Here is a 21,486-nt window from a genome sequence, read left to right as displayed (position 1 = left end):
TTTAATGTATTGACAACAGACTGTGCAATTAGCTAAATGAGGTCAGGCAACTGAGAACTTTGTTCAGCCAATGGGTTTAAGTGTTTTAGCAATTGTGAAAAACTGTAATTGCACACTCTGTATATGTAAACTGAACAGACTTCATTTTCAAATATTTATGTATTTGTGTATTTAAATGTTTAAAAAAAAGTTTTGCAGTTACTAGATCTCGTTTTAGATTTTTTTTGTTGTTGTTTTTTGTATTGAATGAATTTGTAATGCAATGGACCTTTAAATCAGAACTAAATTACTATTGCTTGCTTCATCTTCTCTTCTGCAGGTTTTTGGGTCCTGCTGCAAATGAAGGCTGTCAGTATGTGACTGGAATTGTGGGTAAAAACCCGTTACTCCTGAGAGAGCTGGATCTGAGGAAACATGAACTAGGAGACACACGAGTGAATCAGATCGCTGCTCTACTGGAGGATAAGCACTGTCAACTCAACACACTGATGTGAGTATTGCTGCTTTAGTTCAAATCTTACATTACTTTTAATAGTACTGTTTTTGTAGTTGATCATATTTCCTCATTAGTTTGAGTCAGAGCAGTTTTTCTCAGCATCACAAAGAGCCACTAATGTGAAGATACTACTATTTCTTGCTGGATCGGGTGTAATGGTCAGACAGGGCTGATCTAAATCCTGTATTGTGTGAACTGTTCTGTCTTACTGTTAAGCCACACAAAAGGCATACAAACACAATGTTCCAAGTTTTCTGAAGCTATTCGAGCTTAATGTGAGACACAGATGAATATTTAAGGCCTTACAATAAAGTTAATGTAAACTCTTTTCTCTGCTGCGTCTGTCAGTCATTCTCTGTTCAATTCAAACTCTGATCATGTTCAGTTACAACAGTCAGCTTGATAAAACTCTCTCCAAGATCAATCAGTGTTCCCATTATTATACTTTATTTGTAGATAAATGTCTATGATTTTACATATATATATGGCTGTTTTTGTTGTTGTTTCTAAATCATGTTTCCAGATGTCTGTTAGAACAAAACACAGCTAGCAAAGACTATAAATATACATTTTTAAGATGCACATTAACTGAAATTGTTAAAAGAAAAGGCTTAATAATGTTGCAACCAAACACGGCTTTGGACCCAAAAGCAGAAAACAGACTAAAAGTAATGCAAATAAAATTAATTTATTGCCAAAACTTAAGCAACACAATCCAGATTCCATATGTTGTTGAAGCTTGTTGGCTGAGGTGAACTGGTGACTAAACAGGCTAGAAAGGTGCCGGTGGAGCAGAGGCAGCAGTTTTTTTGTCAGGCGTGGCAGGCAGGATGATTGCAAGTGGAGTGAAGTCTAAAGCACAGAAGAAACAAAATTAGAACTCCAACAAAACACAACACTAAATCTGGTCAAAAAGACACTGAAAGGCCTTAGCCTAGTACCACATAGGCAGACTAAACGATCTGGCAGAGAATCACTGAAGACCCAAGGTTTAAATACTGGAGGCAGATGAGTTGATTGGCAACAGGTGATTCACATTCAGCAATCAGCCACAGAGAGGAGTGCTTAGCCATGCCCCAGGATACACCAACTGACAGACACACAAGCACAGACACAAATAGAGAGAAAGAAAGAAACAGCTGGGCAGAAATCCAAATCATGACAGTACTCCCCTCTCAATGGGAGCCTCCAGGCGACCTGCCAGGCTTGTTGGGATGGGCGTGATGGAAGTCTTTAATAAGGGAGGGATCCAAGATGAAGGAGCGGGGCACCCAAGTCCGCTCCTCAGGTCCATATCCCTCCCAATCAACCAGGTATTGCAGCCTTAGCCCCCGGCGACGGACATCCAACAATCGTCTCACTGTGTAAACGGGATAATCATCCACAACCCGGGCGGGAGGAGGGGGATTGGTAGGAGGGCAAAGCGGACTAACCTTAACTGGTTTTAACTGAGAGACATGAAATGAGGGATGAATTCTCATGGCTCTAGGCAGTGCAAGTCTGACAACAGAGGGGTTAATGACTCTCTCAATTTCAAAAGGACCAAGATAACGAGGAGAGAGTTTCTTAGAATCCGTCTTTAAAGGAATGTCTTTAGAAGAAAGCCAAACTTTCTGACCTGGAAGTTATATGGGTGCAGCGATTCGACGACGGTCAGCAAGGTGGCGATAACGATCAGATGAACGGAGCAGGGCAGACCGGGCTTCTCTCCAGATCTTATGGCAGCGACGGATATGGACTTGAACTGATGGAACTGCGATGTCATTTTCCTGTACTGGAAACAAAGGAGGCAAATATCCCAATGAACACTCAAATGGAGACATACCAGTAGCTGAGCTGGACAGGGAATTATGAGCATATTCAATCCAAGTGAGGTGGGTACTCCAAGACGAGGGATTATTTATAGCCACACACCGTAAGGCTGCTTCCAACTCCTGGTTAGCCCTCTCTGCTTGCCCATTAGACTGAGGATGAAAGCCAGAAGACAAACTTACAGTGGCACCAAGTGCATGACAGAAGGCTTTCCAAACTTGAGATGTAAATTGGGGCCCACGGTCTGAGACAATATCTAAAGGGATGCCATGAAGACGGAAAACATGTTGTACAAGGAGGTCAGCGGTCTCACGAGCTGTGGGCAATTTAGGGAGAGCAACAAAATGCACTGCTTTAGAAAAACGGTCCACAATAGTTAGAATAACATTGTTGCCTTGTGAGGTAGGCAGTCCAGTAATAAAATCTAGACCAATGTGTGACCAGGGGCGGCTGGGAATATGTAAAGGATGAAGCAAACCAGCAGGGGGAAGATGTGAAGTTTTCCCACGTGCACACACAGAGCAGCCATTGACAAATTCTCGAGTATCCTTGTCCATAGTGGTCCACCAAAAATGTCGTTTGAGGAGGTTAAGAGTCCGACTAGAACCAGGGTGACAGGCAAACCGGGAAGCATGGGCTCACTGAAGGACCTGGGAACGTACAGCATCGGGAACAAACAAACGTCCAGGAGGGCCATTGCCTGGATCGGGTTGGGTGCGTTGAGCTTCCCGAATCACTGACTCAATTTCCCAAGTGATGGCGCCAACCACACAGGAAGGCGGGACAATGGTTTCAGGGCTAGATGGTTCCTCTTCAAGAACAAACTGTCGTGAAAGTGCATCTGGTTTAACATTCTTTGAGCCAGGACGGTAAGTGAGGGTAAAATTAAAGCGACTGAAAAAAAGGGCCCAACGTGCTTGTCTAGGATTTAGACGCTTAGCAGTTTGTATGTAGGCTAGGTTTTTATGGTCAGTCCATACCAAAAATAGTTGCTCACTTCCCTCAAGCCAATGTCTCCAATGTTCCAAGGCTAACTTCACTGCCAATAATTCCCGGTTCCCGACATCATAGTTACGTTCAGCAATGCTCAAACGACAAGAAAAAAAGGCACAAGGATGAAGCTTCTGATCTATAGCAGAACGCTGGGATAGAATAGCTCCAACACCAGAGTTCGAGGCATCCACTTCCACTACGAACTGCCGGGAGGGATCTGGGTGAATAAGCACAGGAGCTGAGGTGAACAAATCTTTCAGTTTGATAAAAGCATGGTCAGCCTCCTGAGTCCACTGAAAAGGGATAGAGGAAGATGTGAGGCTAGTGAGAGGAGCTGCCACTCGATTATAATCCCTTATAAAACGGCGATAAAAATTTGCAAAGCCCAAAAATCTTTGCAGCTGTTTAAGAGTGGTAGGTTTTGGCCATTCTGTCACTGCCTGAATCTTCTCTGGGTCCGCCTTCACCTGCCCGTCCTCAATCACATATCCCAAGAAGTTGACGGAACTGACATGAAATTCACACTTCTCCGCTTTTACATACAGTTTATTTTCAAGAAGCCTGTGCAGAACTAGACGAACATGGCTGATATGTTCAGAGAGGGTGTGGGAGAATATTAGAATGTCATCCAGATATACAAATATGAAGCGGTTAAGAAAGTCCCTGAGGACGTCATTGACCAGAGCTTGAAACACTCCTGGAGCATTTGTTAGTCCAAAGGGCATTACCAGATATTCAAAATGTCCAAGGGGTGTGTTGAAAGCAGTCTTCCATTCATCCCCTTCTTTTATTCTGACCAGATGGTAGGCATTTCGCAAGTCCAGCTTAGTAAAAACTGTGGCTCCATGAAGGAGATCAAATGCTGAGTTGATAAGAGGTAAGGGATATTTGTTCTTAATGGTTATATTATTGAGACCACGGAAATCAATGCAGGGGTGTAGCGTGTGATCTTTCTTCGCCACAAAGAAAAAACCAGCCCCAAGGGGAGAGGAGGAAGACCGAATCAGACCAGCAGCAAGGGAATCATGGATGTATTTCTCCATAGCTTCCCTCTCAGGTCGGGAGAGGTTGTACAATCGATAAGTAGGTAGAGGAGCTCCAGGAAGCAGATCTATTGAACAATCATAGGGACGGTGGGGTGGCAAGGCGAGGGCCTGATCCTTACTGAAAACAGCACAAAGGTCATGGTATTCAGAAGGAATAATAGACAGATCCGGTTCTGGAATGGAAACAGCTACAGCATCCTCAACTGGTGGTAGGGCAGACTGCAAACAAGAGGAATGGCAGGGTAAACTCCAATTCACCACCCTTCCTGAAGACCAGTCAATATGTGGATTGTGAAGTCTTAGCCATGTGTGTCCTAAAACCAAAGGAGACATTGGAGAGGAAATAATGTTCAGTTGAATGTACTCACGATGATTACCAGAGAGAACCAGAAGTAGAGGAACAGTACGATGAGTGATCTGTGCCAGGAATTTTCCATCTAATGCATTAACTGAAATGGGTGAATCCAACAGTACTGTGTGAATTCCAGCCTGGGAAGCAAACTTTGCATCAAGAAAACTGTCATCGGCCCCAGAATCCACGAGAGCTAACAAAGGGAGACACTGCTGATTAATACACAAACTTGCTTGCAATTGCAGACGATGAGGAGACACAGAAGAAGAGGTAGTTTGGCTCACCAGTAACCCCTCATCTACTGGCGAGCCCTCTCTTTTGGCCGAAGAGGACATGTGGCAAGAAAATGGCCTAGATTACCACAGTAATTGCATTCACCTGCCTTTATTCTCCGGAGACGTTCAGCTGGTGTAAGATGAGCCCTTCCCAACTGCATGGGTTCATCTCCTGGTGTAAAGTTTGCTGGAGCATGAGGACTGGGTGGTGATTCAGTAACATCCTTAGTCAGAGACCAGTTAGTGGAACAAGGAAAGGTAGATGAGTTAGCATGACTAACCTTTTCTCTGCAGCGTTCTCTGAGGCGGTTATCCAAAGTTATAGAAAGAGAGACAATAGAATCTAGAGAGTCACATCCGTCTCTAACAGCCAGTTCATCTTTAATTCGATCATTGAGTCCATTTAGAAACACCTCCTGGAGAGATACATCATTCCATCCAGATTCTGCAGCATTGATGCGAAACTCCACAGAATACTCAGCCACACTTCGAAAACCCTGACGAAGAGATAGCAGACGCTTGGCTGCTTCCTTTCCATGAATTGGATGGTCAAAAACCTTCTTTAATTCAGCCGTAAAACAGGAAAGAGATGTACATTGAGGACTCTGACTGTCCCAAACAGCTGTGGCCCATGCTAATGCATTTCCTCGCAAAAGTACCATAATATAGTATATCTTGGCCTCATCAGTGGAATATGTCAAAGGCCGCTGACCAAACACCAAAGAACACTGAAGCAAAAAGGACTTACATTTTCCCAAGTCACCAGAATATGGTTCAGGATCTGGAACATGAGCCTCACGTAAAGGATAGACAGTCTGAGAAGGAGGTAATGGTGGGGCTGCAGAAGCTGGCTGATTGGACTGAGCACTGATAGACAACTGAGAAAGCAGAGAAGAGATTTCATTTAGTTGGTTGCTTATTTGAGAAATCTGACCTGCCATGGCTTGACTGTTTTCTGTGAGATTCCGAAGCTGAAGATCATGCTGTCCCAAGAGTGCACCTTGACCAGAGAGAGCTTTGTGAACTAGATATGTTTCTGCTGGGTCCATAATTTGGCCAGATCGTTCTGTTGCAACCAAACACGGCTTTGGACCCAAAAGCAGAAAACAGACTAAAAGTAATGCAAATAAAATTAATTTATTGCCAAAACTTAAGCAACACAATCCAGATTCCATATGTTGTTGAAGCTTGTTGGCTGAGGTGAACTGGTGACTAAACAGGCTAGAAAGGTGCCGGTGGAGCAGAGGCAGCAGTTTGTTTGTCAGGCGTGGCAGGCAGGATGATTGCAAGTGGAGTGAAGTCTAAAGCACAGAAGAAACAAAATTAGAACTCCAACAAAACACAACACTAAATCTGTTCAAAAAGACACTGAAAGGCCTTAGCCTAGTACCACATAGGCAGACTAAACGATCTGGCAGAGAATCACTGAAGAACCAAGGTTTAAATACTGGAGGCAGATGAGTTGATTGGCAACAGGTGATTCACATTCAGCAATCAGCCACAGAGAGGAGTGCTTAGCCATGCCCCAGGATACACCAACTGACAGACACACAAGCACAGACACAAATAGAGAGAAAGAAAGAAACAGCTGGGCAGAAATCCAAATCATGACAAATAAACTGTTACTTTTTAATGTGAATGAGTTGCCTGCTGTGACTCTGTGTTGCTTCAAGCGCATCATTTTGCACATCAGATGCGAATACTGTAAACGTTTAGTGCTGCACTGTATTTGTTTTGTTCTGTCATCGTATGTTGATATCATATGTTGCTGCCTCATTAAAAAAAGAACTTTCAATTTTATAGTATTTATATTTATAGTATTTATATTTATGTAGAAATATATTGTTTTTCATAAATGCCTTTTATAACCACATTGCAAATAGCTATGAGTAACATTTTACCAGTTTTTGTGCTGCACTTTAATTTGTTCCCCACAAAATAATGTTTTTTTCACAAAATGTTTAGATATATACAATTATTGATATTGTGTATTTTTTATATTACATATACGTTATTTTTATTATTTATTTATTTTTTAATGGAGCACTCTGTGTTTAGTAAGTTGTAGGTTTTTTTGTTTTGAAAACTTTGTTTTTATAACTGCTTTTAATTTAGAGTTTGTGTTCGACAAAATATAAAATGTCTAATTTTGGTGCAGCATATACTGTAAATTGAGCATTTTAAGAATCAGTGATCAGTATCTGCCTCAAATGTCCTGATCAGTGCAACACTAAAGCAAATCAACTGCCTTTTCTAAACTCATTTGAATGTCTTCAGTTTAAGGAAATACGTTTATTCATTAAATAAACACTAAAATGTGCAAAGTATAATATTTTTTATAAGCAAACTGTCTTTGTTGTTGACTTGTAATTGTTTAGTCTACAGTATGTTTGAACATTAATCTGTGAGACTGAAGTGATTTATGACAATAGTAGACAGTAACAATTTCATTAGTTAACATTAGCTATTAAATATATTTTGACAGCATTTATTAATCTGTTCATGTTAGTTTATATGTATATATGTATTTATATGTCAAGTGAAGTTTCATAACTTGGATAAATAGCTCATGTCTTAATGGGTAATTTTGCTGATTTTCAACCTTTGCATACCTTTATAACTTTTGTGTAGTTTGTAGTATATTTAAATAAACAATGTGTAGTCTTTCTCCATGTTACCTGCACACAGATATCAGCATTTATTTGTCAAAAAAAGTTTGCAAGACATATTGGTGTGTTTCATATCATTAATATTTCATGATTTTTCTTGTTTATTAGTGGCTGTATAGCATTTGCTGATGATCATCATAGATCTGAGTCATTGTTCTTTCTCTTTCTGTCTTCAGTCTGTCTTTATGCAGTATTACAGAGAAACAGTTTCTCATCCTGACTTAATTGTGAAATATCATAAAATTAAGTATTGACACTTTAATTCAAAGCAACTTACAATTTAGGAATACAAGAAACAAATCATCATAAAGAGGCAAATAAACATTATTATTATTAAGGCATTATTCAGTTTAGTATGCGCTAGAACAGAGAGGAATAAGAAAAAGTGAAATTAATATTGTTTTTTTATGATCTTTCTTCTTTCTCGTTCTGTCTTCAGTCTGTGTGAATGCAGTATTACAGAGAAACAGTGTCTCATCCTGACTTCAGCTCTGAAATCAAACCCATCACACCTGAGAGAACTGGACCTGAGCGGGAATCAAATAACAAACACAGGAGTGAATGACTTATGTGACGTACTGAAGGATTCACACTTTAAACTGGAGAGATTGAGGTCAGTAACATTCACATACAAGAATCAAAATGATGAAAAGCACCTCAACAGTTTAAACCTAAACACTTTATTTCCCAAATAAAAACATTTTTTTTTAAATGTGGAGTGAGAAAATGAGACACGTTTGACTCTAATATGTCACTGACTTCAACTTTCTAACGAGTGGTGCTTTCAATTTGATCACTTTCTGCTAATGCAATGCATTTGTCCTCAGATATGTCTATCGTATATGGATTTAACATCATCTGCTGCTCAATATACAGCATTAAACTGAGATAAATAAAGTTTAGTTCCACACCAGAAACACAAACCATCTATAATGATTAATAATACATCTTAAAATATAATAGAAGCACAATTAGCATCAAGCTAAATTTGAAAATGTTTTTAATTTTTTTTTTTTTTGGCTTAAAAACTCATTTAAACCATCATCATGTTCTTGTAATAACATTTGAGAGGTTCCTTGTGAATGATTGCGTCTGGTGTTAATAGCTCCATAGGGATCTATTGTTTCAATTCAAAAGGGTCATTGTGCCAAATGTTTGAATTCAGTGTGAAGGCCTTTAGTCAGTCGGTCTCAGTTTGTTCTGTTTCTTCATGTCATTTCAGACCATAGGTCGCGTTAACCGAAAATTTTACGTCATTGACGGAATGTTTTAATCAGTGACGGAAAAATCTGAAGGCTGTCCGTCACTTTGACGGAATACACCACACAGAGGGTGATCTATTGTCATTTGTAACTGTAGTTCCCATCCCTGTCCAGTTGGAGGCAAATGCGCTTTAGTGTTCACTCAGAGCACGTTATCTAGAACAAAAAATATTTTTTTTAGTCTTTAGACGTTTTTAATGTCTATAAAAAATAATATACACATTTTTAAAATCGAATATTTTGTTGAAGTCATGTTATTTGGTGCTTTAATAAACAAAATCTGTGTTGTTTTATGGTTTGGTACTTGTACATCTTACATTAACAAAATCTAACACGGTATATCATAATCCAGTCTCATTTAATGCTCCTTATGATGGTTAAATGTGCTCTGATTATCTGTAGTGATTAAACTATTGTTTGAAACAAGACATGGTGTGTAGTAATGATTATTGAGATTCACATCCGTCCACCTTCCATGCCGCTTGTGAAGAGGTTAGGAGAACGTTCTGGGAACCATCAGAGAACTTTTATGGAACCTTCTAGGAACATAAATAGAACGTTCCCTATTGGTTATCAAGGAAAATTTTCTTTACGTAACTAGAGCGTTCCCTTTAGGTTAGGGGAACGTTCTTGGAACCTACTGGGAACATTCCGGGAATGTTCTTAGAATCAGCCCGATTCCGCTGGCTACCTGGGAAACAGCATATACCTAAAGACCGATTGGGATTTAAGAAATATTAGTCTATAAAAATAAGAATCTATTCAAATCGAGAAATCGATTTTTTTACCCAGCCTTAGCATGTTTTGTTGTTTTGTCACTGCTGAGAGTGGTATTGAACACGAAAACTAACGCAGTTTTTGTTCTCCTGTTCTCTTCATAAATAAATGCAAAAACCTATACAGTATGCTTGCATTGTAGGTTCATTATTAAAAATGAAAATTTGAACAAAAATAAAAGCAATTAAATGTATTATTATAATATGAAAATTCAAATGACGGGTAATAATAGATTTATGACGGAATTTTTACGGCCCTGTCCGTCAAAATGACAGACAACGAAAAAGTCTAACGCAACCTCTGTTCCAGACGGACTGATGATGATGAGATCAGATCTCTGTGTGGAGCACTGGCTGTTGTCAGACTCCTTGTGCCAGAGGCAGACAGTAGTGAAGTATTTTTGATTTACTCAAGTAAATTTAAAAAGTACCTGTAGTAAGCCTTTTCTTTGGAAAACTATTTCGTAAATAAAAGTTGTTGTTAGTTTTACCCTTAATACTTAAGAACATTAAAAATGTAGTACTAACTTGTACTCAAGTAAATATTTAAATTACTTTTACTTGAGTAAAAGTAGGAAAGTAATAGATTTCTAATGTAATTAACTATTAAACTATATTTAATATGAAAAATAGTGCAGCAAATAGTACAATATTATGCTTTGGAATATTTTGAAGTAAAGTTTTCTAAAGAAAAACACTCTAATAAAGTACAGAAACGTGAAGAGTACTTCTATAGCAGAGTACTTTTACTTTACTACTGTCTGCCTTGTGCACACAAAAATCTCACTGGTTTATTATTAAAATTAATGGCAACATGAATGTTAACTGTAATGTAAACTGATATTTCCTACTGACACACTACAGCAAAAGATGTCTTTAAACCATTTTTTATCTGGTGAAAATACTAGTGGCATAAGACATTTGCACATAGTTTAGGTCATTTCTAGAATAACTGATTAATCATCTGAATGTGACATTTTCATTCTGGTTCTAGGCTTTCAAACTGCAGTATCACTGAAGAAGGTTATAAAGCTCTGGCTTCAGCTCTGAGATCAAACCCTTCACACCTGATAGAGCTGGATCTCACAGGAAATGATCCTGGACAATCAGGAGTGAAGGAGCTCAGTGATTTACTACAGGATCCAAACTGTCAACTCAAGACACTGAGGTGAGACCTGATCAAATAATGGTACAGAAATTAATGGGTAATTTATTTATGTTTTTAGCTATACAATAATCTGGACAATGTTTCATCTGAATGATCGTATCAGATGCTGTGGGTTTTGTTGAACTGATGATCAAAGTCAAAGTCTGCTTTATTGTCAATTCTGCCACATGTACAGCACATACATACAGAGAATTAAAAATGTGTTACTCGCAGACCCTTGGTGTAAAAACATTCAGATTCACTAGCTAGTTTTCTCTGTGCTGATGTTTCTCACTCCTTCTGAAAGAACTTGAGGCCTTTACAGTTTTTCTCAATTGCTAAAACACAATTTCTGAAACCTTGCTCCATTTTCTGAAACCATTAAACACAAAACCTCATCTTCAAGCACCATTTACAAAACATCTTACTCCTCTTGCAAAATGGAACTTTTTGCCTCAAAACAGTTTTACCTGTGTTCAAAATCAAGCACTGCTCTCAAATCATAAACAACCTGAACTGGCTTATATTGGTTGTGTCACATCATTTGAAAAAGTTAACATCAATTTTGAGTGGTTGTGTTTAACCAATGACATTAGTTCTCTATTTGTATTTGATTGTTGCCACTTGTGTTTAGCAGTATGGATGATATGTGTATTAGAGTGCATAATGTGTTTTGAGAATGAGAATGTGTTTAGAGTTTTGCTGAAAAGTCTAAGTGTGATCTGAAAATTGTGTTTTAACCTGATAACCCGCATCGGCCCGCGGGCGGGCCGGAAGGGCGTGTTTAGGCGTCTCTACGTTTTTAATTACCTTTGTTTTAGAAATATATTCAATCAACTATCAAAAACTATATATCAGTTGAAAGCTAAAACACTCAAGATTCATGTTCTGAGCTTGTTTTCGAAATCAAAACACCAGAGAGGAAAGGGTTAACATAAATGCTGAAGGGTCACAGCCATGTAAACTGTAAAACTGAACGGCACTACTTCCGTTTCATCGCCTATAGCTCCGATCAGCTCCGACTAATCTTAGAAACAACAGCACACATTTCAAGGTAAGGGTTCACTGTTCAAAATGCATCCCAGTTTTTAATCCAAAACAAAGAGTAAATGGGGTAAAAACCGAAAGATCATCCTTTGTTTACATGAGCGATTCGAGTTATAGTTATCGATAACGTCCATTTTCAAAGAAATATCGATTCTAATTCGTGTTCCAGCGTTGAAATGCCATACATTTCCCATAGAATAGACTCTTCCGAGTAAAATGAGTCCTCCCCCGTCTCTCTCAGTCAATCAGAGCCCAGTCTATGACGCAAAGTCTCCGGAGAGGTACTGACTGGCTCACCGGGTTGTCACTCATGCGGTCATAAATTTTGGCTGTTTCAAGCAAGCCAATGCATAGCCAGCAAAGTTTTGATGGATGGAAGTGTTAGCCAACCACGAGGACGTTTACAACGAGTGAAAGTTTGCGTAGTTTGCGTAAGCAGGATTCAGGAATACCCTTGCGCAAAGTTACGTTGCATTCGTGCGCTCTCGTTTACGCACGCCGCGTACATATATACGGCGTCTCTGCGCTACATTGAGTGCTTGTCAGCGATCGGATTTTCTGCAAAAGCTTACATCTGAGTCTCTCCATCATAGAACGTCGACTTTATAAGAGTTTTGTGGCGTTTTTAGTGCTATTGTGTATGGTTTTTAGAATTCGTGGCGAAGAACAGCAGAAAGACGCACTGAGATGCACCCTAGCCATGGATAGCATTAGCACGTAAGTGTCTACACCGTTCTCCGAATGTTTATATGTTATGTATTATGATGTGTCTGATGTGTTTTGTTCATGTGCTGTTCTAGATTGTAAACATGACAACGTGGAGGAAGTGAGAGGACTTTATGAGGTATGTATGTGTTTGTTTGTGCGTGCCATGTGTATGTATGAGTTTTGAGTGTGTGCGCGTTTGTTTGTGTTTGGGTGTGTGTGTGTGTGTGTGTGTGTGTGTGTGTGTGTGTGTGTGTGTGAGAGAGAGAGATAATACAAATATGTAAACACAGTGTTGCGGATTTGATTTGTTTTGTTTACACACTTTCTTTCTTTCTTTCTTTCTCTCTCTTTCCTGTCTTTCAGTGACTGGCATCTAGGGCTGGGCAATTTGGCTTAGAATCAAAATCTCGATTAATTGAACATTTTAACCCGATTACGATTAATGAACGATTATTTTATTTATTAATAAAATTATATTTAATTATATTTATAAAATAATTATTTTTTTGCCCTCATAGTTCACTGACAAGTTTTGTACAGTAAATATGTTCACATATTACAAGTGAGAGATTTTTGGATGAAGGGTGCATTACTTGATTTTAAAATAATTGAAGGAAACACACTATCTACGATCTATGATTATTAACTGAACATCAGTGTTGAACAACTGAAATTAAAGCAAGCATTGCTTAAAACGAAAAGTCACATTTTTCTTAAATTAGTGAAAATAAATAACTTGCACTATTGGAAACAAAATAAATAATTTTCAATGTTTTTCATATTAAAAGTAGAAAATAAGCAGTATCTCCTCTAAATAAAATTACCCTTGTATATCCTGTAAAAATACTTTTTACTGTATAAATAAAGTATAAGCTCTCCATCGACATGTCGGCGGAATAACGGAACGGAGCACTTGTGTTTTTTTAAAGGGAAAGTAATTGAAATAATCTTCCTGGAAAAATTTCAACGATTATAGGTTCTGAATGTCGATTTCGATTATTTTTCGATTAATCGCCCAGCCCTACTGGCATCCAGTTGGTCAGAGAACAAACATTTTCAGTGACTGGCATCCAGTTGGTCAGAGAACAAACATTTTTAGTGACTGCCTTGAGTCTTCCTACACTGAAAATACTATAAATAATGTATTTAGTTTTACAGTAGTTGGGTATTTGTAATAATCAGAGAAAGACATTTACAAATGTAAACAAATGGATTCCTTGACTTTTCTTGAAATAAAAGCTCTAAATGACATTTCCCAAACTTTTCTTGAAATAAAATACATATAGTTTCTGTAAGTGAAACGTGAAAAAAAAAAAAAAATTATATAAAAAAAAAAATTGTAAAAAAAAAAAAAATACATATTACTAATTATTTCAGGAAAAGTTTAGGTGTTCTTTCAAAAAATACCATTTGGAGACTTGGTAACCAAAAAAACTACAAATGCTTTTCATAAATATTTTTTTCTTGAGTGTTTTGGTGGGCAGAGCAGTCCTGAATTGATATACATAAATGTAATGTGTTGTTTTGACTCATTTGGTCAGTTGGTTACAAGGTGTCCACTTGGGGTCTCCAAATGGCTTTTTTGAAAGGACGCCTAGACTTTTTTTTAAATAAAAGCTTACAGAAACTACATTTTTTGGAGTATCATCCTCAAATTTGAATCAAAGCATGAACAGACATTCAGCTTTATCTTTTTGGTGTTTTCAAAGCCCTATCATCCAATCCTCATCCTTTTTTCCCTAATTATATGTTATTCAAAGATATCGCAAGTCACTTTCATGTATGTTTTACCTTGTTTTACTCTGTTGCTATACTAATTTTGAGTTATTTTAACTCCAGAGTAACAAAGATTAAGGTGTCTACTTTCAATCAATACCAGATTTATAAATATAGACCTTAGGGTTCAAGAGCTACAGACATTTTTATTTGGATAAGTCGTTTTTCAGAAAATGCTCAAAAATAGGGGCGCCGGTTATTAACATGTGAAATGGTTTAATGTATTGACAACAGACTGTGCAATTAGCTAAATGAGGTCAGGCAACTGAGAACTTTGTTCAGCCAATGGGTTTTAGTGTTTTAGCAATTGTGAAAAACTGTAATTGCACACTCTGTATATGTAAACTGAACAGACTTCATTTTCAAATATTTATGTATTTGTGTATTTAAATGTTTAAAAAAAAGTTTTGCAGTTACTAGATCTCGTTTTAGATTTTTTTTTTTTGTTGTTTTTTGTATTGAATGAATTTGTAATGCAATGGACCTTTAAATCAGAACTAAATTAATATTGCTTGCTTCATCTTCTCTTCTGCAGGTTTTTGGGTCCTGCTGCAGATGAAGGCTGTCAGTATGTGACTGGAATTGTGGGTAAAAACCCGTTACTCCTGAGAGAGCTGAATCTGAGTGGACATAAACTAGGAGACACAGGAGTGAATCAGATCTCTGCTCTACTGGAGGATAAACACTGTCAACTCAACACACTGATGTGAGTATTGCTGCTTTATTTCAAATCTTACATTACTTTTAATAATACTGTTATTGTAGTTGATAATATTTCCTCATTAGTTTGAGTCAGAGCAGTTTTTCTCAGCATCACAAAGAGCCACTAATGTGAAGATACTACTATTTCTTGCTGGATCGGGTGTAATGGTCAGACAGGGCTGATCTAAATCCTGTATTGTGTGAACTGTTCTGTCTTATTGTTAAGCCACACAAAAGCATACAAACACAATGTTCCAAGTTTTCTGAAGCTATTCGAGCTTAATGTGAGACACAGATGAATATTTAAGGCCTTACAATAAAGTTAATGTAAACTCTTTTCTCTGCTGCGTCTGTTAGTCATTCTCTGTTCAATTCAAACTCTGATCACGTTCAGTTACAACAGTCAGCTCCATAAAACTCTCTCCAAGATCAATCAGTGTTCCCATTATTATACTTTATTTGTAGATAAATGTCTATGATTTTACATATATATGGCTGTTTTTGTTGTTGTTTCTAAATCATGTTTCCAGATGTCTGTTAGAACAAAACACAGCTAGCAAAGACTATAAATATACATTTTTAAGATGCACATTAACTGAAATTGTTAAAAGAAAAGGCTTAATAAACTGTTACTTCTTAATGTGAAGAGTTGCCTGCTGTGACTCTGTGTTGCTTCAAGCGCATCATTTTGCACATCAGATGCGAATACTGTAAACGTTTAGTGCTGCACTGTATTTTTTTTGTTCTGTCTATCATATGTTGCTGCCTCTTTAAAAAAAGAACTTTCAATTTTATAGTATTTATATTTATGTAGAAATATATTGTTTTTCATAAATGCCTTTTATAACCACAATGCAAATAGCAATGAGGAACATTTTACAAGTTTTTGTGCTGCACTTTTATTTGTTCCCCACAAAATGTTTTTTTTCATAAAATGTTTGGATTTATAAAATTATTGATATTGTGTATTTTTTTATATTATATATATGTTTTTATTATTATTATTATTTTTTTTTAATGGAGCACTCTGTGTTTAGTAAGTTGTAGTTTTTTTTTTGTTTGTTTTGACAACTTTGTTTTCATAACTGCTTTTAATTTTTGTGTTCGACAAAATATAAAATGTCTAATTTTGGTGCAGCATATACTGTAAATTGAGCATTTTAAGAATCAGTGATCAGTATCTGCCTCAAATGTCCTGATCAGTGCAGCACTAAAGCAAATCAACTGCCCTTTCAAAACTTATTTGAATGTCTTCAGTTTAAGGAAATAAGTTTATTCACTAAATAAACACATGTGCAAAGTCTAATATTTTTATAAGCAAACTGTCTTTGTTGTTGACTTGTAATTGTTTAGTCTACAGTATGTTTGAACATTGATCTGTGAGACTAAAGTGATTTATGACAATAGTAGACAGTAACAATTTCATTAGTTAACATTAGCTATTAAATATATTTTGACAGCATTTATTAATCTGTTCATGTTAGTTTATATAATTAATCATTGTTTATGTCACAGTGTATTTACTAATTAACAGACAACTTTTGAATTTTAAACTATTAGTAAATGTTGAAACTTACATTAAGGTTATTAAATGCTAGTTGTTCATCATTAGCAGGGCTGTGCAGAGACCTTTAAAGGGGCAGGTGCTCAAAGTATAAAAAGGGCATCTGAAAGAAGGCATTAAAGAGCCCCTCGCGTCCATCACATCATTGTAGGCATCCAGTTACTTATGTAACAAGTAACAATGTCATTAATAAGACAAATTATGCATTATTTGAAGTTTTAATTGCGTTTCAGGACTCAAACAACAGAATAATATTTTTTTCACTATAAAAGGGGCTCCATAAATAGGGCTGTGCTCAAAACATCAGTACAGCAATAGTGTACTGTATATTGTGACACATTCCTTGCTGATATGTGACCATGGACCACAAAACCGGTCATAAGTGTTTTTTTTTTTTTTTTCAAAATTGAGTAAATAAGCTTTTCATTGATGTATGGTTTGTTATAGGACAATGTTTGTCTGTGATACAACTATTTGAAAACCTGGAAGCTGAGGGTGCAAAACAATCTAAATATTGAGAAAATCGCCTTAAAAGTTGTCCAAATGAAGTTCTCAGCAATGCATATTACTAGTTTATGGTATATTTATGGTAGGAAATTTAAAAAATATATTCATGGAACATGACCTTTACTTAATATCCTAATGATTTTTGCCATAAAAGAAAAAAATTCAATGTATTTTTGGCTATTGTTACAAATATTCCTGTGCTACTTAAGACTGATTTTGTGGACCAGGGTCACATATATTTATTATTACAGTGATCTCTAGCAGCCAATGCTGTGAAGCAGTTTTGAGAAAGAAACGGAACATAAAAGACCATTTTAATGTTTAAAAGATAAACAATATTTTCCTTGGACCTATTCATTTTGATTAGAAATTGTTGTGTATTAAATTGTCAAACCTAAAGATTTCTTCTCTCTGTTAAACACAATAATAAAGAACAGCTGTTATATTAAACTCTGAGTGGTCACTATTGAAACTATATGTGGCCCCTGATGTATTGTATTGTAAGATTGTAGACAACAGGCTTTACTGCAGAGTATAGAAATAAAACAAACATATTAAGGAAGGAATTTTATTTCACTATTTAAAATATTTTAAATATCAATTTAAGGCAATTTGTGACCCTTTTTAAGAGCCGCAGAAGTAAAATGAACAGTATGAGTAGGATTTGACAATGTACGGTAGAATATTAAGGCATAAAATGGCATGATTTTTAATTCAGATACAGCTTCACACAAAACAAAACAAAATATCTTATATTTCAGCCTTTATACCATTAAAAGGGATAAATCGAGTTTATCATTTATTATATTTATTTAAAACATAAATATTACTGTCTTATTTGTTTAGATTTTAAGAAGGCACATTAACTTCTTTCACACAACTGTGTTTGCTGCATAACAACGTAGGTCGATAATTGCAATAATTTGACCATAAAGAGCTGAAAAAATGTGGAAAAGAAAAAGTCATTCTCTGTCACAAGGGGGCGCTTTAAAGTACCCCTGAAATCAAAATTAAAGTTTTTTGGCTTTTAGTATGAATATATTAGCCTTAGGATTATCTATAAGCTAGTGTGCTTCAAAACAATGACAAAATTCGTGTTTACAAGATATGGGCATTCAAAACTTACAGTCTCGTCACTTCCGCCAATATGAATCAAGGATTTTGATGATATCACCACGCTCTTCAGTTTCTCATCAAACGTTCTGACCAATCAAATGCTCTCTAGAGTCCGTAGTGTCCCACCCCCTACACAGAGATGCAATAACCCAGAGCAGATCATATGCGCTCATATGTGCAATCGGCATGTATTAAACTACACAGCCTCAGCATGATTATGAACACTATTTTGTTTTAGCAAGAGTTTCATATTGAATCTGTGGGGTAATTTATTAGTCTGTGGCTGTCATAAGCTTACAAATGCGGCTTTATCGAGCTCAACGGCTCTGGCCCGAGCGGATATTAATGGAACGCTATTGGCTCTTCAAAATTAGTGGGCGGGGCTGAGCGATATGTTTTTTTGCTCGAGCACCCTCCGCCCCCAACCATCCCAACCCCACCCCCGCACGGCCTGATCATTAGTTCATGTTAACTAATATAGTTAATGTTATCAAGTGAAGTTTCATAACTTGGATAAGTAGATCACGTCTTAATGGGTAATTTTGCTGATTTTCAACATTTGCATACCTTTATAACTTTTGTGTAGTTTGTAGTATATTTAAATGAACAATGTGTAGTCTTTCTCCATGTTACCTGCACTTATTTGTCAAAAAAAGTTTGCAAAACACATTGGTTTGTTTCATATCATTAAGATTTCATGATTTTTCTGGTTTATTAGTGGCTGTATAGCATTTGCTGATGATCATCATAGATCTGAGTCATTGTTCTTTCTCTTTCTGTCTTTAGTCTGTGGAGATGCAGTATTACAGAGAAACAGTGTCTCATCCTGACTTCAGCTCTGAAATCAAACCCATCACACCTGAGAGAACTGAACCTGAGCGGGAATAAACTAGGAGACTCTGGAGTGAAAAACCTCAGCGATCTACTGATGAAACAAGCTGGAGAAACTAGAGTTAGTATCATTATACTGTACAGCAGTTACAGTCAGATTAAAGTTTGCTGTTTAGATTAGGACCACTGGACTCTTGACATCTTTGCTGTGAAACAATCTTTTATTAAGGAAAATATAATCATTTAATATATTTGTATAGTTAAAAATTGTGAACTACACTCTGAAATAGGTTAAACAAATGATTTGATTTGATTGAATTGATGATTTTCATCTATTGTAAATGTGAAAATAGACATTTAATTTAGTTAATTGTTCTGTTGTGTCTATACTGATTCTATGTATTGATTGATAATTTGTTGACTGAGGATGGGTCCAGACTTGGATTGTAACTAGTGTCCTCAAATACTCCTATCTTGGTTTGTTTCATATCATTAAGATTTCATGATTTTTCTGGTTTATTAGTGACTGTGTAGCATTTGCTGATGATCATCATAGATCTGAGTCATTGTTCTTTCTCTTTCTGTCTTCAGTCTGTGGAGATGCAGTATTACAGAGAAACAGTGTCTCATCCTGACTTCAGCTCTGAAATCAAACCCATCACACCTGAGAGAACTGAACCTGAGCGAGAATCAAATCACAAACACAGGAGTGAATGACTTATGTGACGTACTGAAGGATTCACACTGTAAACTGGAGAGATTGAGGTCAGTAACATTCACATACAAGAATCAAAATGATTAAAATCACTTTAACAGTTTAAACCTAAACACTTTATACTCAGTATCTCATGATGAGGTTGACCTCACATTATATTTGTACTTTATTATTTTTTTTTTGTTACAAGTAATTTTTTTAGCTTCTGCTGCATAGTTAAAATATAAAATTGAGTTTTTGAAAGACAGAGAGAATAAAAACAGATAAGTCACAAACAAGTCACATTTTTTAAATGCATTTAGAAATATTTATATAGCGGTAAATAAAGTGAAATGTTTTTTTCAAACATTATAAACACTATAAACATAGCTATAGTCTATTTTAATCCCCCTTACTCCACAACAAATCCTTTCAATTTAACGCCATTCAGAACAGAACAAGAATGAAAAATATAAGTAGTTTATAAGCGTCGAGCCAAAATGAATGAATTAAAAGTGAAATAGAAACAGAAACTGTTGTTGGGCTCATCTTCACAATGTATTTGTGTGCTAAACTATTATTTCTGATGTAAACTAGTCTTTGTCCTTCACTCATGTTTCCAATGGATGTAAACTTCATTCTTCACATGAGCAATAATGTGTTTGTCATACTATTTGTCAGACAGTTGTTTAATTTTGTCCCATTTTTGTAAAATATATTTATTTAGTTGTCTTGAGAAAGCCCAATTACTGAAATGCTATTTAAACTTCTTCTTCTTCTGAGACTCAGATGTCTGACTGCTCCTCAAGCTTTAACTCTCCAAACTCCAAACTTAGTCCAGATCTTCAGACTGATCTGACTCCAGCTTCTGGATCTTTTTGAAATTACGATTTTCCTATAAATAATGAAAAAACTGGGAAAAATCCCATAGACTTACATTGACTAATGTTCAAATGATCAAAACGCACACTGACAAAACTCCCACAATCCCTTGAGACTCAATCAAACTGCCCTTTTATGAAGACTCTGTGGAGACTCATTCTTGCTCATTCTAGCAATTTGGTAATCACGTTTGGCAACATGCTAGTAATATGCTCATCATGCTAGCAACATGATGTGTTTGTCATAACAGCACAGCGGTACGGTGCTCACACTGAACAGCACAGATTGTACTACGGACTATTTAAATGAAGCAGTGTCAATATTTGATGTGTTTGACTGTATTTTATTTTGATGATGAACAGCTGCAATGTGGAGTTAGAAATGCTAGAACTGATCTGCTGTGTGTGTGCATGAGGCACCAGCCATCACTTCAATTATTTCCTTATAACAGCAGAAACAACTCAAACACCTCATTTATGGTCAGAGAGATAAGAGGAAGACATCATTTGAAACTATAAAGGGTTTACTTTTATTTGTGTTCAATCACAACAAAAATAAAGCATTGTGCTTTTGTTAAACAAATAAGACAAACACGATGTGCTTTCTGTCGCCTCGCTTTCCATCAACTTATTTGTGGAGCGCGTCACAAAAACGAGACAACTTATCAGATACTATTTGCACACAGTTTTTTCACTTTGTTTTGTTAAATGTATTTCACACATTTATTTATTAAGTTGGCTTGAGAAAGCCCAATTACTGAAATGCTATTTAAACGTATTCTTCTTCTTCTTCGGAGACTCAAATGTCTGACTGCTGCTCCTAGAGCTTTAA

At 36.5% G+C, this 21,486-nt stretch overlaps 1 protein-coding gene across 1 annotated transcript in view; it reads left to right on the top strand.

Annotated features, from left to right (window-relative positions):
• Positions 1–21,486, top strand: part of LOC141337911 (uncharacterized) — a 536,025-nt gene that overhangs the window by 105,676 nt on the left and 408,863 nt on the right. Inside the window, exons 16-18 of the mRNA XM_073843487.1 lie at positions 320–490; positions 10,676–10,849; positions 14,895–15,065. Coding sequence (XP_073699588.1) covers positions 320–490; positions 10,676–10,849; positions 14,895–15,065 — 516 coding nt within the window. The remainder of the gene's footprint in view (positions 1–319; positions 491–10,675; positions 10,850–14,894; positions 15,066–21,486) is intronic.

The sequence above is a fragment of the Garra rufa genome, chromosome 7, assembly GCF_049309525.1.
Source record: "Garra rufa chromosome 7, GarRuf1.0, whole genome shotgun sequence".
Lineage (NCBI taxonomy): Eukaryota > Metazoa > Chordata > Actinopteri > Cypriniformes > Cyprinidae > Garra > Garra rufa.
The sequence above is the reverse complement of the archived record's forward strand: the minus strand, read 5'-3'. Positions and strand labels throughout refer to the sequence as shown.